The 25,431-nt window shown below is 32.8% G+C and overlaps 3 protein-coding genes across 3 annotated transcripts; all 3 read left to right on the forward strand.

The window, feature by feature from the left end:
• Positions 1-14,404: 14,404 nt before the first annotated feature.
• LOC113520418 (larval cuticle protein A3A-like) lies at positions 14,405-15,421 on the forward strand. Its single transcript, XM_026905749.3, has 2 exons — positions 14,405-14,598; positions 14,726-15,421. The coding sequence occupies exons 1-2, from the start codon at positions 14,434-14,436 to the stop codon at positions 15,299-15,301; spliced, it is 741 nt and encodes a 246-aa protein (XP_026761550.2). The 5' UTR covers positions 14,405-14,433; the 3' UTR covers positions 15,302-15,421.
• Positions 15,422-16,119: 698 nt separating this feature from the next.
• On the forward strand, positions 16,120-18,783 carry LOC128201379 (uncharacterized). Its single transcript, XM_052898178.1, has 2 exons — positions 16,120-17,583; positions 17,785-18,783. The coding sequence occupies exons 1-2, from the start codon at positions 16,120-16,122 to the stop codon at positions 18,781-18,783; spliced, it is 2,463 nt and encodes an 820-aa protein (XP_052754138.1).
• An 878-nt stretch (positions 18,784-19,661) lies between these two features.
• On the forward strand, positions 19,662-20,621 carry LOC128201380 (uncharacterized). Its single transcript, XM_052898179.1, has one exon. The coding sequence runs from the start codon at positions 19,662-19,664 to the stop codon at positions 20,619-20,621; it is 960 nt and encodes a 319-aa protein (XP_052754139.1).
• Positions 20,622-25,431: the final 4,810 nt, after the last annotated feature.

Here is a 25,431-nt window from a genome sequence, read left to right on the forward strand (position 1 = left end):
AATTATTTAGGTGATGGCGTCTGAGACTCATCATTTCAGACTGCTGAAATGATAATGGAAGCCATAGGCCTCTGTATTCGATAACAAAATAAGTGCATTATGATTTGATAGTGTGCTACTGGCAAGTAAATTATATTATTAGCGAGAGTGGAACATACTAGTAGCTGTTATTACTACTTATGTATTATTTACACTAGAAAGAGGAAATCCACATTTTTTTTAAATTAAACCAACATCAACAAAAAAAGATGAAACAAAAAACTAAAAAACGAAAAATAAACGATTATTAGACTTTTAATTTAAAGAACAAAAACTGTTTAAAGTATACTCAAAAGCCTAAAGAGAACAAGAACAGTTATTATGACATATACAGCTTAAATAATAATAAAATAAAATTGTGATAACTAACTTAAATATTTTTGTTAAGAGTTCTCTTAAAAAATTGTATGCAACTGTCAAATTATACAAATCTCTCGACAGTAATACTTTGTCCTTTAAATCTTTAAATTCAAATATATCAGTTTATTTTTCGATTTTTGATTTTTGTATCTTTTTTTTTGGAGTCCGTTTCATATTTTTTTTTATTTATTTTTAAAGTTACTTATTATATTCCAGACAAATTATCATATTAAAGACTAGGCAGCATGGTCTCCGACCTTAACCTTTTCCACAACGGAACAAACGTACTAAAAAAAAAGTTTCTTATTATTTTCTTTGCAAATAATAAATTGCTAAGAAAGTTTATACATTTATTTTACATTTAAAAATTCTCCTATGAAAAAGATCCAATCAAGTATGAATTAATAGCCTAAGTTTAGGCTAATTGAAAGCAGCCAACCCGGCTGCATTATATTATATTTTCGCTCATCTTTTAACGAAATAAGTTTAATTAGAATCCTATAGAGTTTTAGAGTATTAGAGTCCTATATTTGCTGAAATTAGCGGCGGGATTTAAAGCTATAATAATTTTCTCTACTAACTTGACGGATAAGATGATAAGCATTTAAATAAACTTTTCAAAATTGTCTACTTATATAGGTCTAAATGTGTTGCGTTGTTCATGTTACACAAAATAAATAAAAAATTCAATCATGCAGTCAAATACCTACAGTCAGTGGAACATTTTGTTCTTATTCTAGGTGGTAAGGCCTAGTTCTGAGAAATATTGTCAAGGAAAGCGTTTAGACTGCTACTAGAGCGTGTGCACTTGAATGATAAGCAGTCAGCGTGCGTGGCGCAGCCGTTGACGCAATATTAGTACCATACAGCATTCCGAAGTCCGATTTGTATTGGAATTGACATATCGGTCCAAGGTCACAACTTACCCTACAAGAACAATTTTTCAGCTTAAATAGTCCGAAATAGGTCTCTATTAAGTAATTTCAGGCTTTATAACAGAATATGTGATATAAGTTTTACTATATTATGTCTACATACGACGTTATTATTCATTAGTATATATAGTACTCATACTATATTAACATGTAAATGTGAGTAGTATAGTACTCACATTTATATGTTAATTTATAATAAAATTCTGTTCTACAAAAAAAAACACTTCAATTGGGACAAAACTAGTTATTTTGATTTAAAAACTACTGAATCAATTTTGATAAAATTTATATGGAATCAACAAAGATAAAAAACAGCCAAATTAGAAATCTCCTTCTTTTTGACGTCAGTTGAAAATCTCTCAATTCTTAATGTATGTATGTATATCATGCGTAATTTACTTGAACTTAGTGGTCTAAACTTTGTAGTAGAATTTTAATATTAAAGAAAAACGTTAAAATATACTCCAACGATCTAGATTTCTAGTTTTCATTACATACCTACTTGTCTAGAATATTTCAGATACGAACTACTCACTTTACATACCAAAGTTGAATAATTTCTCTGAGACTCGAGTTATCGAGGTCAGTTTTTAGGTCATACGATTTTTATTCTTTTGTTTCATTGAACTTTGCATATTGTAAGGTCACATTTATGCTACCGTTGTAAGTACATACATACCTAGGTATATTCATTATAACCCACATTAAAATTGAGGATCCAAGTATTACACAAAAAAAGACTTCTAGTGTGCATAGTAGTAAAAGTAGTCGTTTTGTTAATATCATTTTAGATCTCCTATTTATCTTCTATATCTATTTAAGGCGGGCAGACCCAATGTTTGATATGTGAATAAAGTCGATATTTTTTATTATTAGAGAGGTAAAAGAGCAGACGGTTCACCTGATGGAAAGCGGCTACCGTCGCCCATGAACACCGGTAACACGAGAGGTTGCTTATGCGTTGCCGGCCATTTAAATGTTTGTAGGGAAGTTTTTTGAAATGCAATATGACTCACTATAGTTACTTAACATTCAACAAGAAAAAGAAATGTAACACACAAATTTATGATATACAGGAATTATTCTAACAATTTATAAATACTCTTTATTCCACTAAATTATTAAAATAAGTGCGCTACGGTGGGAGGGAGACATTGTATAAAAGTCGTTTGCATGGATACCTCTGTCCCATTCGTGTTTATGCCACCACGCAGCTGTGACTGCATGGCTATATTTCAGTTTAAAGTATGCGATATAAATATAATTGTGAAATTAAATAATACGAAGATGTAACACTTAAATCTAAAAATCATAAATATCAACACATAAAAAGACCGTAGGCATTAATGTGATGTTAAATTTTTTTTAAAAACAGAACATTAAAGGTATATCATAAATCTTAATAATATTACAAAAGTGAAAATAAATTCGTTTGTAGTCAGATATACATATACCAATCACAGTCAGGAATTCATTAGAAAAACCTGAAAAGTGTGAACACAGGATCAGTATTAATGTATTATGGTATTTTAATATGCACATATTGCAAAGTTCTTGTATATCTTTAGAATAACAATGGTCATACAGAACGCTCCATGAGAGCACGACGTGTCACCACTCCTTTCTATCTCTAAAATATCATAACAACATCACAAAATTAAATTCTAATCTCTAATAAATAAAAAATAATAAAAAATCTAAAATAATAGGAAATCTAGAATGAAAATCTTATGGCAACTCAGATCAGTGTGGTAATGAATACGAGTATATAGTAGAGTTATAATAGTGATCTTTCTCTTATAATAAGAAAATCGTGGGATGATATACAAATTGAATATAAGTGATTTTCTGAAGTATGCTTTATTAATTTCTTAATTTTCATTCCTTAAAAGAGAATTACGGCTGTAACAAAATATTAGGCATTAATTTTCTTACAGTACCAAATATAAAAATATACAGAAACGTGCCTTATTTAGTGTTTTCCGGTCTTATAAACAAAAGCCTTCATAAAATACTAGTCACATTGAACTTTGTACATTATTAGAACATTATTTAATTGATTATAATGTATAATAATGATACTAATAGCGGGTAACCTTAAACTCTCGACATTGAACGAAAAACTTCCGGCGAACATTAGTTGTGTTTCACTTTCATTGATAACGTCTAAAGAACAATACATATATAGATATAGGTTTCATACCTATATTCTCTATTTGTACTGTGTTTTCTTGATAGTGTACAATAACAGTAACAATAATAGCAGTAGTGCAACAAGTATTTTATATGATGCCCTATATATAATCAAGATGCATTAATCGTTTAACTACTGATTTTAAAAATAAAAAATTGTTTCTTTATAGTACCTGACATTTGTATTCATTGTAATAATATGTAATAGAATGGCGTGCAAAACCTAATTGTCCCAATACGTACTTCAATTCTTTTTTATCTTTTTTGTATTAAAGTAATAAAAGCACTCTCTAAAAGTCTTCCCATCTATCGCTTGAAATAGTTGTGCGATTTCATGTAGAGGTAAATTTAGTATTTGAATAACTTAATGGATTAACCCCATTTTGTCAGTTTTTATTTCATTAGTCTATTTATTACATTTACCTATGTATTTATGAGAGAAAAATAGAATAAAATTTTTCTTAGTAAATAATCTTTTAGTGTAAGTCAGTAGTTTTTATATAATTCTTAATTAAATAGAATAAACTAACTGTATGTAAATATGCTTGGCGTATTATGGTAAAACCGTAATTTTATAATAAAATTTTACAAATAATACGACACACTATTTGTTCCATTTTAGTTACATTCTTAGATCATATACATTTAGAATATTCTAGGGCATCAAGTGTCAAAAGGCGTCGTATAACTACTTACGTTGAATGCATATGAGTACATTGGCGTATATAAGATTATTATTTAGAAGAACCTACACCTATTAAATGTGCATTTATACTCTCAAATATACCTTTACTGCTTTGGGATCTGATGATAACTTCCAGTTGCATAACTGGAAGTTCCCCTGGAAGAACCCAGAGTGGGCATCAGATAATTTTTAAGTGAGCATGGCCTATCTGCACCTCTCTTAAATACTAATGTGATGACTCAGTATTCAAAGGGTCAGTCTTTTGAAAATCTGAAAGTATAATATATAGTTGTTGCACCTAAGTATAATATATATAAAATCACGTTTTTAATAATAAATGTCAATAATTACAAGATTTAGGTACCTATACAATTATAAAGAGTGCCCTCTTTTAAAATGTGAAGCTGTTTTTATCGAAACATTTGTGGCTAAGCATTTTTAAAGTATATTTGTATTTTACTATTTAAAATACTACCATGGTTATTTTTTTACATTTCTGCTATTTGTTTATAATTTATAATTTGACTAACAATTTTAAAATTTGTTTCACTTAAAAACTAAAATAAATATAGTTAGTATCCACTACGCTCTGACAATACTGTGCGGTCCCGGTATAGAGTGAGCCACCCCTTCCTTTGTTGTGACTGTCATAAGAGGCGATTAAAGAAACTTAATGGTCAAGGGGTGGGCAGCAGCGTCCCTCTTACAACATCAACAAAAGCCTATCTGCGGTTAGCCCAATCTACCTGCCAAGCGTGACAACCACTAGCAAAACCCAATTTTGGGAGGGGCTGGTAATGATGATGATGAAACCTTGACAGACACTCTAATCTCATATTATAACACAGTTTCCTTCAATTATATCATAAGTATGTAAGTACATATATTGTGTTTATCGCATAATTCACAAATTCAATATTTATATTGATATAAATTAATTAAAGTATTCGAAGAGATTACATTATAGAAACTATGTAGCATAATTAATTAATGTACCCACATGGGTGTTTATAATAAAAAAAGCATTTAGTACCACTTTATCAACATTAATAAAAATTTCATGCCATGTTTGGCGAAGAGTTGTTAGACTTATAACATCGTATATGCTAATAAAACGATAACGTATGGAGATAAAAATCGGCGTTTATTTTTAACGATAAATTAGTTAAGGTCTGTACGGCCATGGTCCTCACGATTGTAAGGTCTCAGTCTAAACGATTTAAACAAAAGTGGCTGGACGGGTGTGGCGGGTAATTGGCGGCGTCACTCAAGGAGCCCACGATTACAATTGACGTGCCTGCATCGGATCAGATAAATTACATAAAAAAAATTTAAGATAAAATAGCTTTTGATTTTGTCGTACAACAAAAATCAACTTCAATATGGGATGAAAAATAATAATAAATAAATAGAACTAACTCAAAAAAAATCTTTTTCATCATCGTTTGAGTTACCTACATGCATCACAATTTTGTATTCGAAGATATCGTAAAAAACACACAAAAATATCATCCGGAAATTTGGTGTCTTATCTGAGTCAGTTAAATGTAATTATTATTATTTTATTAAAAAAAACTAGTATTATTCTAATACAATCATTATATTATTTACTAGCCACCGTCCTCGGCTTTAAAAGAATACATGAATATAAACTCATTATGCTGTGCACGATTTTTTAAAATAAAATACAGCCCATATTACTTGCTGATATTGTAGCTTTCTATAGATACGTGAAAGAATTTTTATAATTTTATCAGTTTATTCTTTTTGTTTCTTATTCCATTTTTTATATTACAAACAAAAAATCAAATCTTTCTTCTTTACCTGTAACATATAAACTAAGAAAAGTTACAATTTATTAAATAAGTATTAAAGTAGATTCAAGATTGCATGACCACCAATTTGGAGACTTCAATAGAGGGTAAAAATTCTTAAATATCTAATAAGGTAGCTTTATCATATTTTCTATATCTATAGATATAGTTGCACGTAAATAATGATATGAATAAGTCCTTAAGAATGCCTTAAAATAAACCGGTCAGGTATATTTATTACATATTTTCTTATTTAGGAATAAACAATACAAGTGTTTCCATTAAGTATCGACAATGTCGCCAGTTCTTTTTTTTATAGGTGAAAATGGTATGGTAACCCCACCTGTGCTAACGAGATACACTAGCGGAGCACCAGTGAAGGGTGATTGATGAGAATGAAAACAGGCCAGTTAGCCCATCATGATAAATTCATCAGGAATTAACCATGATAGTTTCCAGGGGGAACCGCGAGAAGGTCGACCTGGTTGGGTATATTGCCAGCAATAGGATTCTCAGTCTCCATTATTAACAATCCCTTTCCCCCCTGACGCCAGTTCTTGGCTTGAATTGGCTTAACACGCTCCCGCGTGTCTAGATATCAGCAAAGAGTATATAACTAAGGGATAAGAGTACGCAGTTCATACAACCTACTTAAAACAACTTGATCAGGAATATCTTACAAAATCTACACAAAATTTTTCACATTATGTTAACCAGCCTCATGTTCAAAATGGTAACTAATCGGTTATAATTATACCATACTTTAATAGTAAAAACGCGAATTATGTGATAAAAAAATATAGGTACATATAAATTTTATGTCAAATTGCATGTTCCGATGAATATTTTTTTAGCAAAACTAAAACAAAAGACAACATTCTTAAATATATTTATTATTTCATACAATATCACCTTAATCTCTTAATTTCGTAATATTATTTAAAGCAAATATAAGTTTTCATTACTTCCCGTAATATCTAGTCAATTTGTAGACTAGACCTCGTAATAGAGTCAATATTAATTATGTAATCGTAATTCCCATATCGAAATAAAAAAAAAAACATGAAATACAAAGCTAAAACTGTTTTACAAATATTTTAGATAGCAGCTATTTACATCACATTTATTTGTTAGTTTAGTTGGCACTATTGTGATTTCATCATTTAACTAAACGTTGGCATGATGTTTCCTGACCAAATCCATACATTAAAAGCTAGTATGGAAGTTACGCAAGACTGGATACCAGCTTTTTATCTTATAACCGCTTAATTTTATTGAAATTTTGTAATTGTGTGTTGTTTGCTGCAACTTGAGAAGTAGAATATTTTTTATACTAATATCCATAAGGAATGCTGTTCTGAAGATTTTGTACCTGGGAAAAGCCTCTGCGCTTCGCCAGTATTGCATTATTTTTCGACAATGATTTGTCGACCATGGTTACAACTTTAGTTTAAGTTTAAATATAAATAAATATATTTATTCGTTTAAGCTACTCCATGCAATTTAGTAGTAGCACGTAGTGTCTACTACAGTGCAATTGTGTGAGTCAGCCCACTGGTCAGCTTTCTGATAAGCATCAGAATATTAGTTACTAACATAGGCATAATGTCAAGGTAGCCACTTATTGTTTCAAAATAATGGATATAAGTGATATTTTATTCATTTATCATCTACCATTATTTTTAATAGACGGTATCACTTCACATAGGGTAGTATAAGATTATACAAAAGTAGTTAATAAGTAGGTAAATGGGTCAATATAAATCCTAAATTATTATTATAAATATTAACTGTCTGCTGGCCACTTCAATACTTTGACCTTTTCACCCATTATTATTAAATGTTAAAAATATTATTATTGACAAGATTTTAAATAAAAACTTACTAAAGAGTTACAGTTGTGTAACATGTAACATAAAATTATTATTGGAAAATTCCAGATTACATTGCATTTTAAAAATCGCTATCATGATTTAACGATATTTTTTTGTATTTTTATGTAGGTACATATATGACAGCGATATCAACAATTTTGTTTCCGGTTTAGCTGCTAATTTTAGGATACCGTCATATCCTTTTAGTTAAATATAAAGAAATAATATTATTAGAACCCTAAAATTATAGAAATATTAACAAAATATTAGCAATTGTAATGGAAATCAGCGTGATACATATGTATATATATATATATATATATATATATATATATATATATATATATATATATATATATATATATATATATATATATATATATATATATATATATATATATATATATATATATATATATATAATATAGATAACCTTAATATATATATTGTAGATTACATTATAATATATAATTATACAAATTGAATTGCTTTATAGAACTTTAAGAAGTATGTACCTACCTATAAAATAAAACAAATCGATAATAAATGCTAATGATCGACAAAATCATGGTCAGAATAATTTAACAGACATTGGTACCTATTTTGATGGTGAGTTAGGTAGGCAAGTAAATAGCTCACCTACCTACGGTAGCCATCCTTGAGTTGACATGAAAAGGCGTGGCTGATTGCACAACATTTTAAAACCGGAGCAGCCATAATATGCCGCTCGCGGCTTTCTTTTCACTTATCATTTTTATTCTTTAACCATCTCGATGAGGATCTGTTGAACATTATACCCCTGATATATATTTACTTAAATATATAAGTGTACCCAAACTCACATGAAACATTATATAATTAGATTAACCCTGTTCGCCGCACCATAACTGTAAAATGACTTGCTTTGACTTCCACGAGACAGGCTTTGCCTAGTGTGGGGTCATAGCTATATTATACCATAGGCTAATTTTGTTAAAGGAAATAAAGATATTCTTATTCTTATTCTTATTTAAATAATTTATTCTTTAGAACAAGATATGTATAAAAGGAATTGATTGCGGAATTTATGCTAAAAGTTTTCTCTCACGGACAACCTTAGAGAAGTGTTAGAAAACTTGAATGTGGTACTAGTATTAATTGATATATGTGCATACTAAATTATACATAAATAATAAATATACGTACCTACACATATAAAAGGTGTATACCTTTATATCATTTATAAAATAACAAGGAATGTAAAGTAATTAAGCCACACAATAAATTTTACTGGAAACAAAAGGTACTAGGCATGCTTGCCTAGCCCAGTCCAAGTGTAAGATCCATTTTTGGAAACCTTTTCATTCCGTGCTGCGCAATTATGGAACAGCAATCCTTCAACAGAAATCCAAATTAGTCTTCAAGAAAAATTTTAAATTTCACTTTTTAACTAATAATGCTTAATACTATGCACTTGGTTATATATATAATATTTTTATGCGATATATATCTATTTTATTTACTTTGCATTTACGCTAAATTCTTTTTTTCTTATACTTTTCCTGCATTAGATTATCTGTCTCTAGCTAGCAAGTTGTTAAAATAATCGCTGTCATTTAATTTAATAATAATAAATATGTTTCTAAATTCAGAGTATTAGATATTGAACCCTTTATAACCATTTAAATTGTTTGCAACAGGTACATTTTGACAATAAATACTCATAAGCAACATTTTAAATGTTCTTGCACCCATAAGTCATAAATACCAGTGCTATATGAATGCAGTCATCATATGTGCATTCATTTACGCATATCATCATATCAGCCTTTAACTGTTCACTGCTGAACATAAGCCTCCCGCTTGGGGGATTTTGCCAGTAGTTGCCACGCTTGGCAGGCGTATTGGCAACCGTAATTAAACTTTAGAGATGTTTTAAGAGGGACACTGCTGCCCATCTCTCGCCCTCCCTTAGTCGCCTCTTACGACACCCACAGGAAAGGAAGTGGTGATATATTGTATACTGAGATCACATGGCCAACGCATATAAAGTATATTATTATCTTTTATTTATTTATTTATTTATTGCATTCCATAATAATTAATTAATACATAATACATAATTATTACATAAGGTTTCAATTATGGACCCTGTTGGGCACAGCAATTAGGAGAGAGGAGGACAACACTTTTTTCACTTTCGAAATAGTATATCACGATAAGTACGTATTTTCTTATTATTATTACTCATTATTTAAGTATTGGTGTGTATCTATTCATATCGTAATTATTATTAGTATTATATAGTTATTTAAGCTTTAATATATTCTGTAGTTTAAAATTATTTATATTCATATTGTAAAATTAATCAATAAATAGTTTAATAATAAAATTGCAGCAATGTCAGTTTTAGCTATGTCTTAAATCATTATCAATTCATAATTAGTTATTTATTTATAAATTACAAGATAAATTCTGCTTGTCATTCAAGTATTCGTTAATAGTGTAGTAGCATTTAGTAATTAATAACTTTTTAAGACTTCTTGCAAAAATATTGTCATTTTCTTCATTTTTTAGTTATCTTGTTAATAATATGGACGAAACTATACTACTGCGTACATAAAACGTCTTGCTCATTTTAAAATATTCCTACTCTGATATATATTAGGTATTTATTGAAATCTAAACTTTGATGTCTTCTTAAAATACTAATTTTAATCTAGCTGACAATAAAAAACATTAAGTAATTTTAATTTTATGATTAACTCTTTGACGATGATAAATACTGTTAACAAACTGAAGTATCTATTTTGCGATAGAAGACAGTCAACTCATTATTTCTTGAATCCAATATGATAGGATGCACCGAAATCGTTTCATATTATTAAACATATATACATACATATATTAAACGCACGACGAAACGTAAGTGGAAAAAACAATAACATTCACCCTTCTTTCGACTACCTACTCCAACTGGAAGTAGACCCTGTAGTTTGAATATACTCGTAGTTTTAAAACAGCAGTTAATTAAATAAATTTATTAATTATATTAAATCTAATGGAAATTTTAATTTATAGTACTACATTTATATGATTTGTTGATGTTACAAATAATATAAATGTAGAATGATAATTATAACAATTTATCGCAATACTATTCTTGGCAAGCCCTAAAGTTCATGCAGGTAAAGTACGTACATACATGAGAGCCACGCGGACGACCGAGGTACGGGTCGCTCCACTTCCACAGACCTTGATTTGTGCGAACTGAGCCGCAGGGCTTATTGCTTATATGTCGCATTATAGAAAATTAACAAACCTACGTACTCCAACTCATTTTTAATACTATATTTCATCACAACTTACAAAATGAAGCTAGAGGGTGAATATTCCTTTTATTCAGAGTTTCGTAGCCAAAAGACCTTATAACCGCAATTACGAGCTTTAATTTTAAATGAGCACTCACGCACACAACATTAGGTATTGCTTGAGCATCTCGCGCATCAATTTTCAGAATAAGTAGTCGCTACCGGGTCAAACAAACGTAGAGATTATTTTACAAAAACCTTTACATTTTCTAAAACTTTTTATTGACGTCTTATATTTGGGAAAATATTATTGTATTTTTAATATTGACTATAAAACAAATTTTAAAAGTTTAAATCCAATTATTTACAATAATATACTTACATGTTAAATTTAATAAATATGGATACCTACAATCTAACTGTTTGTTAATCAATTACATTTTAAAGGGCAGAAAAAAATAGAATTATATTTGCTGGTATAAAGATTCCAAAGAGGGTTGACGTCAGGCAGGCGGCCGGTCGTAAAACTAAAAGCCAAATCTTTTTGTAATATGGATAAAAACATTACGCCGACCCCAAATAATAATTAGAATAAGGGTAGAATGATTATAATTTGCTGATATGAAAATTTTAATTATACCCATATAAACCATATTCTAGATAAACATATAGATAATATATATATTTATCTTAATTTACATGGTCAAAGCTGCTTAACAATGTTAATTAGTTTTAAGGAACAATAAAAAGAAGGTGGTTATCAATCTGCTTATATTTTTATGTTATGTACACATATGTTAAACGATATCATCGCCAATTCGGAACCAATTTTCGTAGTTCTTAGCCCATATTATTTTATTACAGTTGAAGTCAATCAAAGTAATAAATTATTGCATCGATTTGTATAATAATTGCGTTTTAATAATTTTATTATTACAAAAACAACTTCATCAATCGCTCGATGGTGCACTCAGTTTCAAAATTATAGATATAAATTTATAAAAAAAAAAATCAAAATATATATTACTGAGAGCATAAAACTTAGGTACTCGGAATTCAATTAAATTAGCATTTTAAAATACTAATCTACAAGTAGATATAAAAACATCATAAACTGAAGTTTCTTATACTCGTATCTACTTGTTGACAAAGCTCTTGTAGATGGATGACATTTATTCGAGGGCGCTGCGATGCTGTTTCTAACCTTATTTTATACCTACTGCATACACATACCGCAGAGGTTTGCTGCTTGCGTTTGTAGTTTCATATGTCGACACTTCTATACCTGCTTAATTAAAAAGATGTATACCTTGGCGACGTCTATCTGAATTAAATGCTTAGGTACCTATCAAAGAAAATTATACGATTTCATATATTGCGAATGGGAAATTTAAAAATTACTAAATATGTAGTGCCCCCATGCGTTATTCAATTAACAAAATTTATAAATTCATAATTAGACATTTGGCAATTTAATAATTGCAAATTGTTGTAAAAATATGATGAGGATAGTATTCTATATTCTATTATGGGACACTTGATACAACACGACGAACTTATGAACATTATAATAGAAGGAAAAGGGAGACCGAGGCATAGTTACATCAAGCAGATCAAGAAAGGAGTTGGTGTCGTGTCGTATCAAGAGGTGAAGAGACTCGCTGAATATCGTAATGAGTGACAAGAGCGCCCCTCTTAAATAGGATAGATAGATAGTATTCCCATAATGACTTTTAATTTTGATTAGTAAAAACCAATCTCCAGTTGAGAAAAATAACTGGTAAGACTGCGAGTATTGCTAGGAATGCAATTTGACAGCCCCATTATTTGCAATAATTATACTCTGCCAGGTCGATCCTCACGCGTTTCTCTGGAAGCTGTCTTAGTTTCCTGACGGAAAGGGATTGTTAGTAATGGGGACTAACTGACCCGTTGCTAGCAATACACCCTATCAGGTCGACCTCCACGCGGTTCTCCCTGGAAATCATCGTGGTTTTTTTTTTGGTGGATGAAAATGGAATGGTAACCCTGCCTGCGCTAACGGGATACGCTGACAGAGCACCAGTGAAAGGTGATCAATGAGAATGAAAACAGGCCAGTTAGCCCATCATGATGAATTCATAAGGAATTAACCATGATAGTTTCCAGAGAGAACCATGAGGAGGTCGACCTGGTTGAGTATATTGCTAGCAATGCGATTTTTAGTCTCCATTACTAACAATCCCTTTCCCCCCAACCATCGTGGTTAATTTTAGTGGAATTCGTCACAATGGGCTAACTGACCTCCTTTCATCGTCATCTATCATCACTGGTGCCCCGACAACGTATACCGATAGCGCGGGCGGAGTTACCATTCCTTTATCACCCATTAAAAAAAACACTTATTTATCATCCCATACTGATACTCTGTCAACATATACATAAGCGCGGGCTAAGTTATCATTTCATTTTAATTTCCTATAAAACAGGTAAAGCTCAGACTTGAAACTTCCTTTTTTTGGAACGTTAGTTTAAATTAGGTTAACAGGGAGAGGTCTTTTTCAAAGATAAAACTCACTTGCTAACAATAACCACCCTGTATATGTACCTATATGTTTTCAAGCATGTATAGAAATATTTTATTTTAAATGTATTTGACAATTTGCGAATAAAGAAAATGTTTCCAAATTACATATTTGTAAATATTCGTAAATATAATTTTATTCTACACTTTATTCTTAACTAGCAGCAATAACAAACGTTGTTCAAATTCAAAATTATTATCAATTTTTACCTGACAATTTTAATCGGAGAAATTAATACGAATACTTTTATAGAAATAGCCAAACAGATACACTTTAGACATAATATAACGATCTCTATCTATGCCTGTGCATGTGCTTAAAATAAAATGTAAGGTTTGTATTTTTTTTTTTTTTATTTTCATTATCCAACCAATATACTAGTATTAGGAAATAGCATTCCCGTAAAATATAAAAATACGCTAATGTATTGCTGTAGTGTAATGATGTAATGTATGTAGTACAATAACTTATTACTTTTATATTTATGTGTATAAATAAGTATGTACGAGTGTAACAAATCGGTAAGTAAACCATACAGTGTACGAATCAAGCTAACTACTAGTCGAATATTGATTAATTTGTTATATTGTATAATATAAATTTTGTTTAAAGTTCATAAATACGGAAGTAATGTCATATTTCTTATAGGGAATAACGATACTAGTCCTAAGTTCTGGAAATGCGATCACACCTCGGGGCAAGAATTCATGGTCACTTGAAGATAACGCGGCTCCTAAGAGTGAAAGGGTGCGCCCCCGCTTCTTGTATAAAAGCTCCAAACGGTCCTCATCAAGCATCATTCGACATCTCACATCAACTCACTTACTACACAATGGCAGTCAAGGTATGCATGTGTTATATGTATGAATATATAACGTAGAAATATTATGATACAGTGATTATAGTGAAGAGTCAGTGATAAAGTGTTGTGTTACGATTACGATACCTCTAATTGAAAATTTTATTTTCAGTTCGTAGTACTCGCCTGTATGGTGGCAGCTGCCAGCGCTGGTGTTGTCCCAGCCGCACCCCTGACTTATGCCGCACCGGCTTATCACGCTGCTCCAGTGGCATACCACGCTAGTCCAGTAGCCTACGCTGCCCCAGTCGCTAAAGTTGCAGCCGTTGCCCCAGTCGCCAAAGTCGCCGTGGAAGAATACGACCCACACCCCCAATACAGCTTCGCCTACGACGTTCAAGACGGTGTTACCGGTGACTCTAAGACCCAACACGAAACTCGCGATGGTGATGTTGTCCAGGGCTCTTACTCCGTTGTCGAACCCGATGGCACCAAGCGCACCGTTGAGTACACCGCTGACCCACACAACGGTTTCAACGCTGTCGTACACAGGGAACCATTGGCTGTGAAAGTCGCCCCCGTAGCTAAGATCGCTGCTGCTCCCGTAGCATACGCCGCGCCCGCCCCCGTGTCATACGCAACACCCGTCGCTAAATTGGCATACGCTGCTGCCCCCGTTGTGCACGCTGCTCCTGTTGCGAAGTTCGCCACACCCGTCGCGTACTCTGCCCCTATCTACCACCACTAAATTAATGCCAAAACTTAAAAATACATCAGAATAATGTATTATTTTAAATACATTCAACTGTGTATTGTAGACAAGTTACGTAATTTAGTGTAGGTTCATTAAATTATTTTTTTACTTTAATATCACATTATTTTCATTTACCTACAATGTATATTATTTTAATTAAGTTTTTTCTTCTATCCTTTTATCTGATATAGGTTATCCTAATTTAAACAAGTTATAAGCATGTTCAAGATTTGGCAGTATAGACGTTTTAATAAAAAGTAAATTTTTCGTACTTGCAATATTAGAACCATAGATATAGACCGTTTAACCGCTAGAAGGTCAAACATTCAAATTTTGTTAACGGATAGAACTACACGCACTTTTGTATTTATTTTAATTTATTATAAAACTTGAGGCACGGACAAGCATTTCATTTCAACCAAAAGCTTCTCACCTTCAAGCGCAAACATACGTGTTTTGGACCTTCGTTGCCGAATAATAATACGCAAAGTACGAGTCAGCGACCATTGGACTCATCGTATGCCAATTCATCGCACAAGTTTTGGACTACGAGAAGTGAGAAGACATCTAGTAAGGATCGAGGTTAAGGCGTCGGAGGAGCAGCAGCAGACAGCAATCGTCCATAAACGCATTCCGGAACGGTCTGCCATCCTCCCTAACCCCATCTCCTTCGCTTCAATTGTGTCACACCGTGCCTTTAGTCACGTTACAATTCTTGTGTTCAGCAATAAGAAGCAGCTTTGTGTCGCAGCTAGCACAGGCTGATCTTACAGACCAAGAATCAAACGTAAGTACCTTCATAATTTGCCAAAATGAGTATAAATGAGGCTAGTGTTAAAATAAATCGTGAAAGATCCCCTAATAGGCTAGTCGCTAATAATGAAAACGATAATGAATTGCTAAAGGATCTAGTCAAGACGCGTGGCATATTAAAAAGCAGGCTTACTAAATTTTCTAATGCCGTTAGTGATATTACCCTCGAACAATTAACTAATCAAAAATGCGCCGATATAAAATTACGCATGCAAGGTATTACAAGCTTATTTGCAGAATTTAGCGATGTTCAAACAAAAATCGAAAAAATTGTACGAGATTCAGATTTAGATTCACAGCTGACGCAACGAGAATTGTTTGAAGATTGCTATTATCATGCACTAGCTCAAGCTGAATGTTTGCTCAAATCGGTAGAGGTCACTAGTGCGTCCAGTAAGGGCAGTAATAGGGCGTCACAGTCTATAAAACTTCCGACCATCTCCCTACCTGTATATGATGGAACGTATGAGCATTGGATCGAATACAGAGACATTTTTCTATCTCTAGTACACAATTCCGATGAAATTAGCGATATACAGAAATTCCACTACCTAAAATCGTCACTAAAGGGAAGCGCGGAGTTAGTTATCGATTCCTTAGAATTCTCTGCTAGTAACTATGTGGTAGCATGGGAACTACTTCTCAACAGATACAACAATAGCAGTCTGTTGGTGCATAACCACGTTAAGGCCTTATTCACTATTCAAAAACTTTCTAAGGAATCACCACATGCACTCAGAAAACTGACAGATATTATTCTTAGAAATTTACGCGCATTAAAAATATTAGGTGAGCCTACTGAGTACTGGGATACGTTAATTATATTTATTATAACGTCTAAGTTAGATGAAACCACCGAACGTGAATGGGAACAATTTAAATGCACCACACGAAAATATATTAATGATATTTCTTCACTGAAGGTAGATGATTTACTCATGTTCCTCAGAGACAAGGCTGACATGTTGGAAACATTGCTAGTTTCACACAGAGTTAACAGTGACGTTAAAACTCAAAACGCGACTTTACAACAATCGTCACATTATCCGTCACATAAAACATCACATCATAAAGTGCACTGCAATATTTCCACCAATAAGTCACAGCAAGGTCGAATCACGTCTACTAAGAAATCGTGTTTAATGTGTAACGCCAATCATCCACTTTATTCATGTCAAACATTTTTGGACACTAACTTAGACGCTAAACTGCAATTTATAACCGCAAATAAATTATGTGAGAACTGTTTACGTCCAGGGCATTCAGTTAATATGTGCAAATTTGGACCTTGCAGACTGTGTTTTAAAAAACACAACACGCTTATTCATAATAACGTGACTGATCGAGTAGCGGTCGTATCAATGCATCTATCCGACACTGGAACCCCGGGTTCTAGTCAAATGACCCCCGCGACCGTCGCACCGCCCGCGCAGTCCATCCCCGCGCAAATTCATTCGTCTCGAGTAAACAGTACACACATAGATAATTTTAATTTAATTCACAAACAATCTACTATGCGACCCGTTTTATTGTCTACAGCTATAGTCGAGATAGCCGATAGGTACAATAAGTTTCACTTAGCACGCGCGCTTCTCGACTGTGGTAGTCAACATTGTTTTATTTCTAAACCACTATGCGATTTAATTAATATAAATTTAATACAGTCCACTTGCGAAATTCGAGGTGTCGGCAACACAGTAACAACGTCATCACAGATATGTGATATCGAGATCAAATCACGCATTGACAATTACTCCGCACGCATTAAATGTTTTGTGTTGCCGCACATTACATCTACGCTACCTACTGCTATGTATAGTCAACGCGCGCAGTCGTTTATGATACCTGACTATATACAGCTGGCTGATCCACAATATTATGAATCTCAAAATATTGATATTTTAATAGGCGCAGACTTATTTTGGGACTTATTATGCGAGGGTAAAATGAGATTACCCAATGGACCCTTTTTACAAAATACAAGGTTAGGTTGGATTATTTCAGGGCCTATTGAGTTTAACACGCACAATATCAATACGTCTGTCCAATGTAACTTCACTCAATCTATTGACACTCAGTTACGACGGTTTTGGGAGTTAGAAGAGGTGCCTAAAACTAGTGACATACAGACTGACGAAGAACGCTCTTGTGAGGAAGCTTTCATTCGTACTACCACGCGCAATAGTGACGGAAGGTTTTGCGTCAGCTTGCCACTGAAACAGTCGCCATCTGTTTTGGGTGAATCTTTGTCACAAGCTGAACGTCGTTTTTTGGCACTAGAGAGGCAATTAGAACGTAATTCTAACTATAAAAAAATATATTTTAAATTTATACACGAATACATCGGATTAGATCATATGACGCGAGTAACTTTATATGGAACCCCACACTTCTTTTTACCTCATCACGGCGTGTATCGTGAGCACAGCAGCACAACAAAACTTCGCGTGGTGTTCGAGTCGAGTGCCGCCACCAGTAGTGGAGTGTCTTTAAATGACATTCAACAAATCGGACCTCCAGTGCAGGGTGATTTAGTTGACATTTTGCTTCGTTTCAGACAACATAGGTACACTGCTTGTGCAGACGTCGAAAAGATGTACAGGCAGTGTCTCCTAAACGAATTACAACGCGATCTCCAGATCTCCAATGATTGTGTGGCGTGACAATCCATCTGAACCGTTAGGTATTTATCAATTAAACATGGTAACGTATGGGACAGCCTCCGCACCGTTTCTTATTGTTAGGTGTCTAAAGCAGCTGGCACTCGAATGCAAGGTCTCAGAAGAAGGACTCTTCTATTTAGTACAAAAAACTTTTGTACAAAATAGAACGGCAGAAATATATGAGTTGGGGAAGGAACTTCCATGGCGTCATGTCAGAGAGAAGGAATTCCCAGCTGATCTGATCTCGCGCGGTATTCAGATGGAGGATCTCTCATCTTCTACTTTATGGTGGGAAGGCCCATTTTTTCTTCGTCACACTAACTTCAGTTGCAATAATGTACCGTTAAATTCATTTGACTCTCAGCAACTATTGCCTGAGCTGAAATCCAGTGTGACGCATTCCTACGCTACTGATCAAGACTGCGAACGTACATTATTTCCATTTGTTAGATTTTCTCAATATAGTCGCATGAGACGAACTGTCGCGTATATACAACGTTTTATTCATAATACGCGCAATAAAAATACTCAACGGTCAGGTACTCTCACTGTCGATGAATTGAGGGAATCTGATATAACTTTGGCTCGACTGTCTCAACTAGAATCGTTTCCAGATGAGTATAGGTTACTCACAAATAATAGTACTCTAGTTAATAAGCATAATTTGTCTAAATTAAATTTATTTATTGATAAAAATAAACTAATTCGTGTTGGTGGTCGGATTGTAAATTCTCCCGACTTTAATTTTGATAAAAAACATCCGATTTTAATTTCATCTAAACATATTTTCTCCCTACTACTATTCAGACACGAACACAAGCAGTTGTTGCAGGTTGAAGGTTGTTTATGATTGCATTATTTGTAAACGCTTGAGAGGTATGACTCCTACTCCCCTTATGGGAGATTCACCAAAAGAACGCTTAACTTCGGGCTTTCCTTTTATGCGTTCTGGGGTGGACTACGCCGGACCAATGCTCATACTTAATCGTAAGGGCAAAGGTGCTAGGACGACAAAATGCTATGTGTGCTTATTTATTTGTTTTGTAACGCGCGCTGTACATTTAGAACTCGTCAGTGACTTGTCAACAGATGCATATTTATTAGCGTTAAAGAGATTTATATCTAGGCGTGGCAACCCATGTGAGATTTTTTCTGATAATGGTAGAAATTTTGTTGGATTGATGAATGACTTTAAACATTTTTTAGCTAATTGTTCGTCACAGATTATAGAATATGCCACGGCTCAGAATATTCAATTCACATTCATACCGCCTTATGCGCCTCATTTTGGCGGATTATGGGAAGCTGGAATTCGGTCCTGTAAGAATATTTTACGTCGTATAGTAGGAAACGCGCACTTAACCTACGAGGAGTTCAGTACAGTGTTGACACAAATTGAAGCGGTCCTGAACTCCCGTCCTTTAAGCCCTATGTCCTCAGATCCACAAGATTTGTCACCTCTTAGTCCAGGCCATTTTCTAGTGGGACGTCCACTTACTGCGCCTGCTGGTGATGACTTCACTGAGACGCCTGTTTATCGACTGACACGTTATCAACGAGTTGAGCAGATTCGACAGCAATTTTGGTCCCGTTGGGCGAAAGAATACGTGTCAGAACTTCAAATAAGGACTAAAGGAAGGAAGAACACACTTGAACTGCAGCCTGATATGCTAGTAGTTATTAAGGACGACAACCTACCGCCGCTAAAATGGCATTTCGGTCGAATAGTGAAGATCTTCCCTGGCAAAGACGGCATCACTAGAGTAGCCGATATTCGCACATCGTCAGGTGTCGTGAGACGCGCTTACAGCAAGATATGTCCCTTACTTGATGACTAATTCTAGTTTTAAGGTTTTAAAATTGAAAGCTGAAGCTTCCAAGGCCGGGGGCATGTTCAAGATTTGGCAGTATAGACGTTTTAATAAAAAGTAAATTTTTCGTACTTGCAATATTAGAACCATAGATATAGACCGTTTAACCGCTAGAAGGTCAAACATTCAAATTTTGTTAACGGATAGAACTACACGCACTTTTGTATTTATTTTAATTTATTATAAAACTTGAGGCACGGACAAGCATTTCATTTCAACCAAAAGCTTCTCACCTTCAAGCGCAAACAAGCACGATTAGGAGCAACTATATTGAACAAGCAATTTTATTCAGTACATAATTATTTAAATTATGCAAATTATATATATAAGGTTACCGTAGATACTTTTGATTTAAGTTAAAAAGTGAACTATAAATAAGAAATAATTTTATTTACAGTATGAATATAACTACATTTTAAAATTTTTCATTCTTAATTCAATAGTGAATCTTCATTTTAATAGTAGTGAAAAATAATAATACTTATTGAAAAATTACATCATTTGGAAAAACTTCACACTCGCACCGTTACACTTCGAGTAAGACGAGAGCCTCTCAAGACCACACTATCAGATATGTACTTATGAGTATACCACAATAATAATAATAATATTCATAGATAAGGAATACTAAGCGAAGCACTAATTTGCTTTATAATTGCTTCTAACAAGACTTATGATCTTGTTCATATTCAAACTACTAAAATGAAAAATAATTACTTGAATAATCTATTAGGTTAGTATCTACTAAATAATCGACAACTGGATATTACCAAGCATGTCATGAAAATATCTAGAGGTGAAGAAGGTGAATTCACATAATATATGTTAACGTCTCGCGGTACAAACAACCTTGATATTTCCATAGTTCTCACGAGACTAGTCGCCGGGTGCCTGCGGCCAGACTGTTACGCAACATAACCCGTCTCATTCAGGCACCTACGCCCTTAGATGAGGTTGACTTGATTAGCTGCAGTGTTCTGTAACCTACACCACTTCATACATACCAATCTTGGTACTTAAATATATTCCAGCCAGAGAGTCGAGTCGAATTTGAGATGTAACTGCGGACTTGGTGATTATTTATATCTAAAGGGTTAATAATCACTCTTTGGTATACCATGGATAGAGGAATTACGTACTAGTATTCATTGAAATATGTATAATTTTATAATATTTAACGTGTAAACCTCGTGAAATTTAAATTTTTCGTTTCTACCTTAATATAAATACCTCATCATTATCATCCTAACTCAGTAACCACTGACGGGTATAAATCTCTTCTTATAACAATAGAATAGAATAGAATAGAATAGAATAGAATAGAAATCATTTATTCAAATAAACTTACATTGAAGCACTTTTGAAAAGTCATTACATTTTTTTTTAATCTACCGCTCGTTCGGAAAGCTGTCTCATCACAAGAAGAACGAGCAAGAAACTTGCGTGTTGCTCTTTTAAATAATTTTATTATTACTTTACATTTTCAAGTTTAATTGTGTGAATACAAACCACCAATTAGCACTAATTCAATTAAATATTCAAAAAGAAAAAAAAAATATTGAATACATAACCAACTGCTTAAACAATTAATAAGAGGAAATCAGTCATAGTGATTAGAGCAGACCAGTCCCTACAAGCAGCACCCGTTCACGAGTATGACGGATGAGCCAGCCATCACTGCGCTCGACCATATTTTAGGGAGCCCAATGACCCGGCCCACCACGCCGCCACAAGTCTGGACATTTTAGTGAGCATGACTACTCAAAACACTAGACCACGTCAAAGCTACTCACAATTGCCATCTGATAGTTATAGTATTCACATTTTACATAAGAATGCATGCGGCAATTAATACAAAAAACCGCTACGCTTTCATATTTCTAAAATTAATCAATTAAATCAAGAAAGCAATGAGAAAATAAAATTATAACGTTGTATGCTAATAAACTAATTATTTACTTGATATGTTGTCATCTATGAATTCGTCTATCCTGTAATAGGCTTTCTTACATAAAAATTGTTTAATATAAGATTTGAATTGCCTCTCTGTCAGATTTAATGCAGATTCCGGCAGTTTATTATAAAATCTTATGCAATTACCATAGAATGAATTACTGATTTTGTGCAGACGGCATTTAGGTAAAATAAGCTTATTTATATTGCGTAAGTTTCTACTTGTACAGTCTTTGAGTTTTTTAAAACTCTCTAAGTTCTTCCGTGTATACATAATATTTTCATAAATGTATTGTGAAGTAACTGTGAGGATATTTGAGTCTTTAAAGCACTGACGTAATGACTCTCTCGAACCCATACCATAAATAGAACGTATGGCTCTCTTTTGTAAAACAAATATAGTATTTATATCGGCTGCTTTACCCCACAGCAGTATGCCATAAGACATTATGCTATGGAAATAACTAAAATATACAAGTTTAGCCGTTGCCACGTCTGTTAATTGTCTAATTCTTCTAATTGCATATGCAGCAGAACTGAGTCTACTGGCCAATTTTGAAATATGGGGCCCCCATTGTAATTTCGAGTCCACTGTTATACCTAAAAAAACTGTATCATTAACAAAATTTACTATTTCATCATTAAGCAATAACTGTGTATTTATTAGTCTTACATTAGGAAGTGTAAATTTTATACACTTTGTTTTGCTGGAATTTAATAATAGGTTATTACATGTAAACCAATTTAATATTGCAGACATAGCACAATTTACATCGTCTAATTGATTACTTTGACGTCCAATTTTAAACACTAACGAAGTATCATCCGCAAACAGCACTATATCTGCAATTTTCTCTACCATAAAGGGAAGGTCATTTATGTAGATTAAAAAGAGAAAGGGGCCTAAGATTGACCCTTGTGGAACGCCCATCTTAATATTAGCTCCCTTAGATTTTACACCGTCAATATCTACAGTTTGAACCCTATCCTCTAAATAAGTTCTCATTAAGTTTAGATCATTATCTCTTATACCATAATGTTCGAGCTTGTACAAAAGCGTTTTATGATCCACACAATCAAATGCCTTTGATAGGTCACAAAAAACTCCGAGTGCATCCTGTGACCTCTCCCAAGATTCGAAAATATGTGTCACTAGCGCAACACCTGCGTCAGTGGTAGACTTGCCGGCGGTGAAACCATATTGCTGACTGTGAAGCAGTCCGTTAACCCTGAAGTGATGTAACATTTGATTTAACATTATCTTTTCAAACACCTTACTTAGAACTGGCAAAATAGATATAGGTCTATAGTTCCCTGGCTCAAATTTATCTCCTGATTTAAATAGTGGGATTAATTTGCTAAATTTCATTAAATGTGGAAAAACGCCATTATCAATACATTTATTAAAAATAGTGGCTAGATATGGAGCAACAATATCTATGAAAGAACTAACTACTTTTACAGACATGCCCCAAAGGTCTTCCGTATTTTTTAAATTTAGCTGTTTGAATATTTTTATGATATGAAAGGGGCTAACATGTGAAAATTTAAATCTTAAAGAACAACAACCGATATTAGTCTCTAGTAATTTTTTTGCTCGAGATTGAGATGAGTCCAGAGAAGATGTAATATCAATCGGAATATTAGCAAAAAAATCTTCAAAAATATTAACTACATCTTTTGTTGTTGATATTAATTTATTATCATAATTTAATGTAAATTGATTACAGGCTATTTTAGATCTTCCAGTTTCTTTATTTATAATGCTCCAGATGGTTTTAATTTTGTCAGAAGACTGCTTAATTTGTTTATTAAAATAATTAGACTTAGCCATAATACAAACTTTTTTAAAAATTTTAGAATAATTTTTTACATAAGTGGTGAATTTGTCATCAAATCGATATTTTTTTTGATCGTATAAATCAAACAAAATATTTCTACTTTTAAGTATTCCTACTGTTGCCCATTCCGTGAATTTAGATTTAACATGAACTTCTTTTTTCTTGAAAAATTGTTCATATTCTCCGGATAAAATATTAATTAGCTTGGTGTAAAGATAATCAGGATTATTACTAGATTGTAACAGCAAATCCAATTTATTTTTAATCGCGCTTTTGTATTTATTAATATTGTAAACATTTATTTGTCTTTTTGATTTTTTATTATTGTTGACTTTATTGATTTGACTGCTAAACTTAACAACTTGACCACAGTGATCTGAAGGAAGTTTATTTATTATGAATTTTTCTGTATACTCGCAGTTACAAAAAACATTGTCAAGACAAGTAGCAGACGTGGCAGTTACACGAGTGGGTTCATGAAAGACATGACATAAATCAAACGACTGAAATAAACTAATAAATTTTGTACATGTGGGTGTGTTACAAAGAATATCAACGTTAAAATCTCCACATACAATAATTTTTTTAATACTATTAAATATTTTTTTTAAAATATCCTCCATCACCCCTTCAAAAACATTGTAATCACTATTAGGAGGCCTGTACACACATATAAGGATATAATTTTCTAGTTCTATACAAGATAATTCTATACAACACTCAATAGAAAGTCTAACAATGTCAGCACGTTCCTTTACTTTAATATTATTTCTTGCAATTATCATAGACCCGCCTCTGTTAACTGACTTTCGATTGAAGCAGCTGACAACGTTATAATTATTTAAATTGAACATCATATTGCTTTCTTTAAGCCAATGTTCTGTGAAACAGACAATATCAATATTATACTTTTCTAAAAATAATTGTATAATTAACTCGCTGCCGGGAAAACTTTGTATGTTCTGATGAACAATTATTAATTC

This window comes from Galleria mellonella, unplaced genomic scaffold (genome assembly GCF_026898425.1).
Source record: "Galleria mellonella isolate WM207_F2 unplaced genomic scaffold, CSIRO_AGI_GalMel_v1 utg40, whole genome shotgun sequence".
In the NCBI taxonomy this organism is placed as follows: Eukaryota; Metazoa; Arthropoda; class Insecta; order Lepidoptera; family Pyralidae; genus Galleria; species Galleria mellonella.

Bases quoted from the DNA above. Each gene is read 5' to 3' on its own strand.
- LOC128201379 (XM_052898178.1), top strand. From the start codon at position 16,120: ATGAGTATAAATGAGGCTAGTGTTAAAATAAATCGTGAAAGATCCCCT. The intron at 17,584-17,784 runs GTAAACAGTACA...AATTTAATACAG, and splicing joins CGCAAATTCATTCGTCTCGA to TCCACTTGCGAAATTCGAGG.
- LOC113520418 (XM_026905749.3), top strand. From the start codon at position 14,434: ATGCGATCACACCTCGGGGCAAGAATTCATGGTCACTTGAAGATAACG. The intron at 14,599-14,725 runs GTATGCATGTGT...TTTTATTTTCAG, and splicing joins ACTACACAATGGCAGTCAAG to TTCGTAGTACTCGCCTGTAT.
- LOC128201380 (XM_052898179.1), top strand. From the start codon at position 19,662: ATGACTCCTACTCCCCTTATGGGAGATTCACCAAAAGAACGCTTAACT.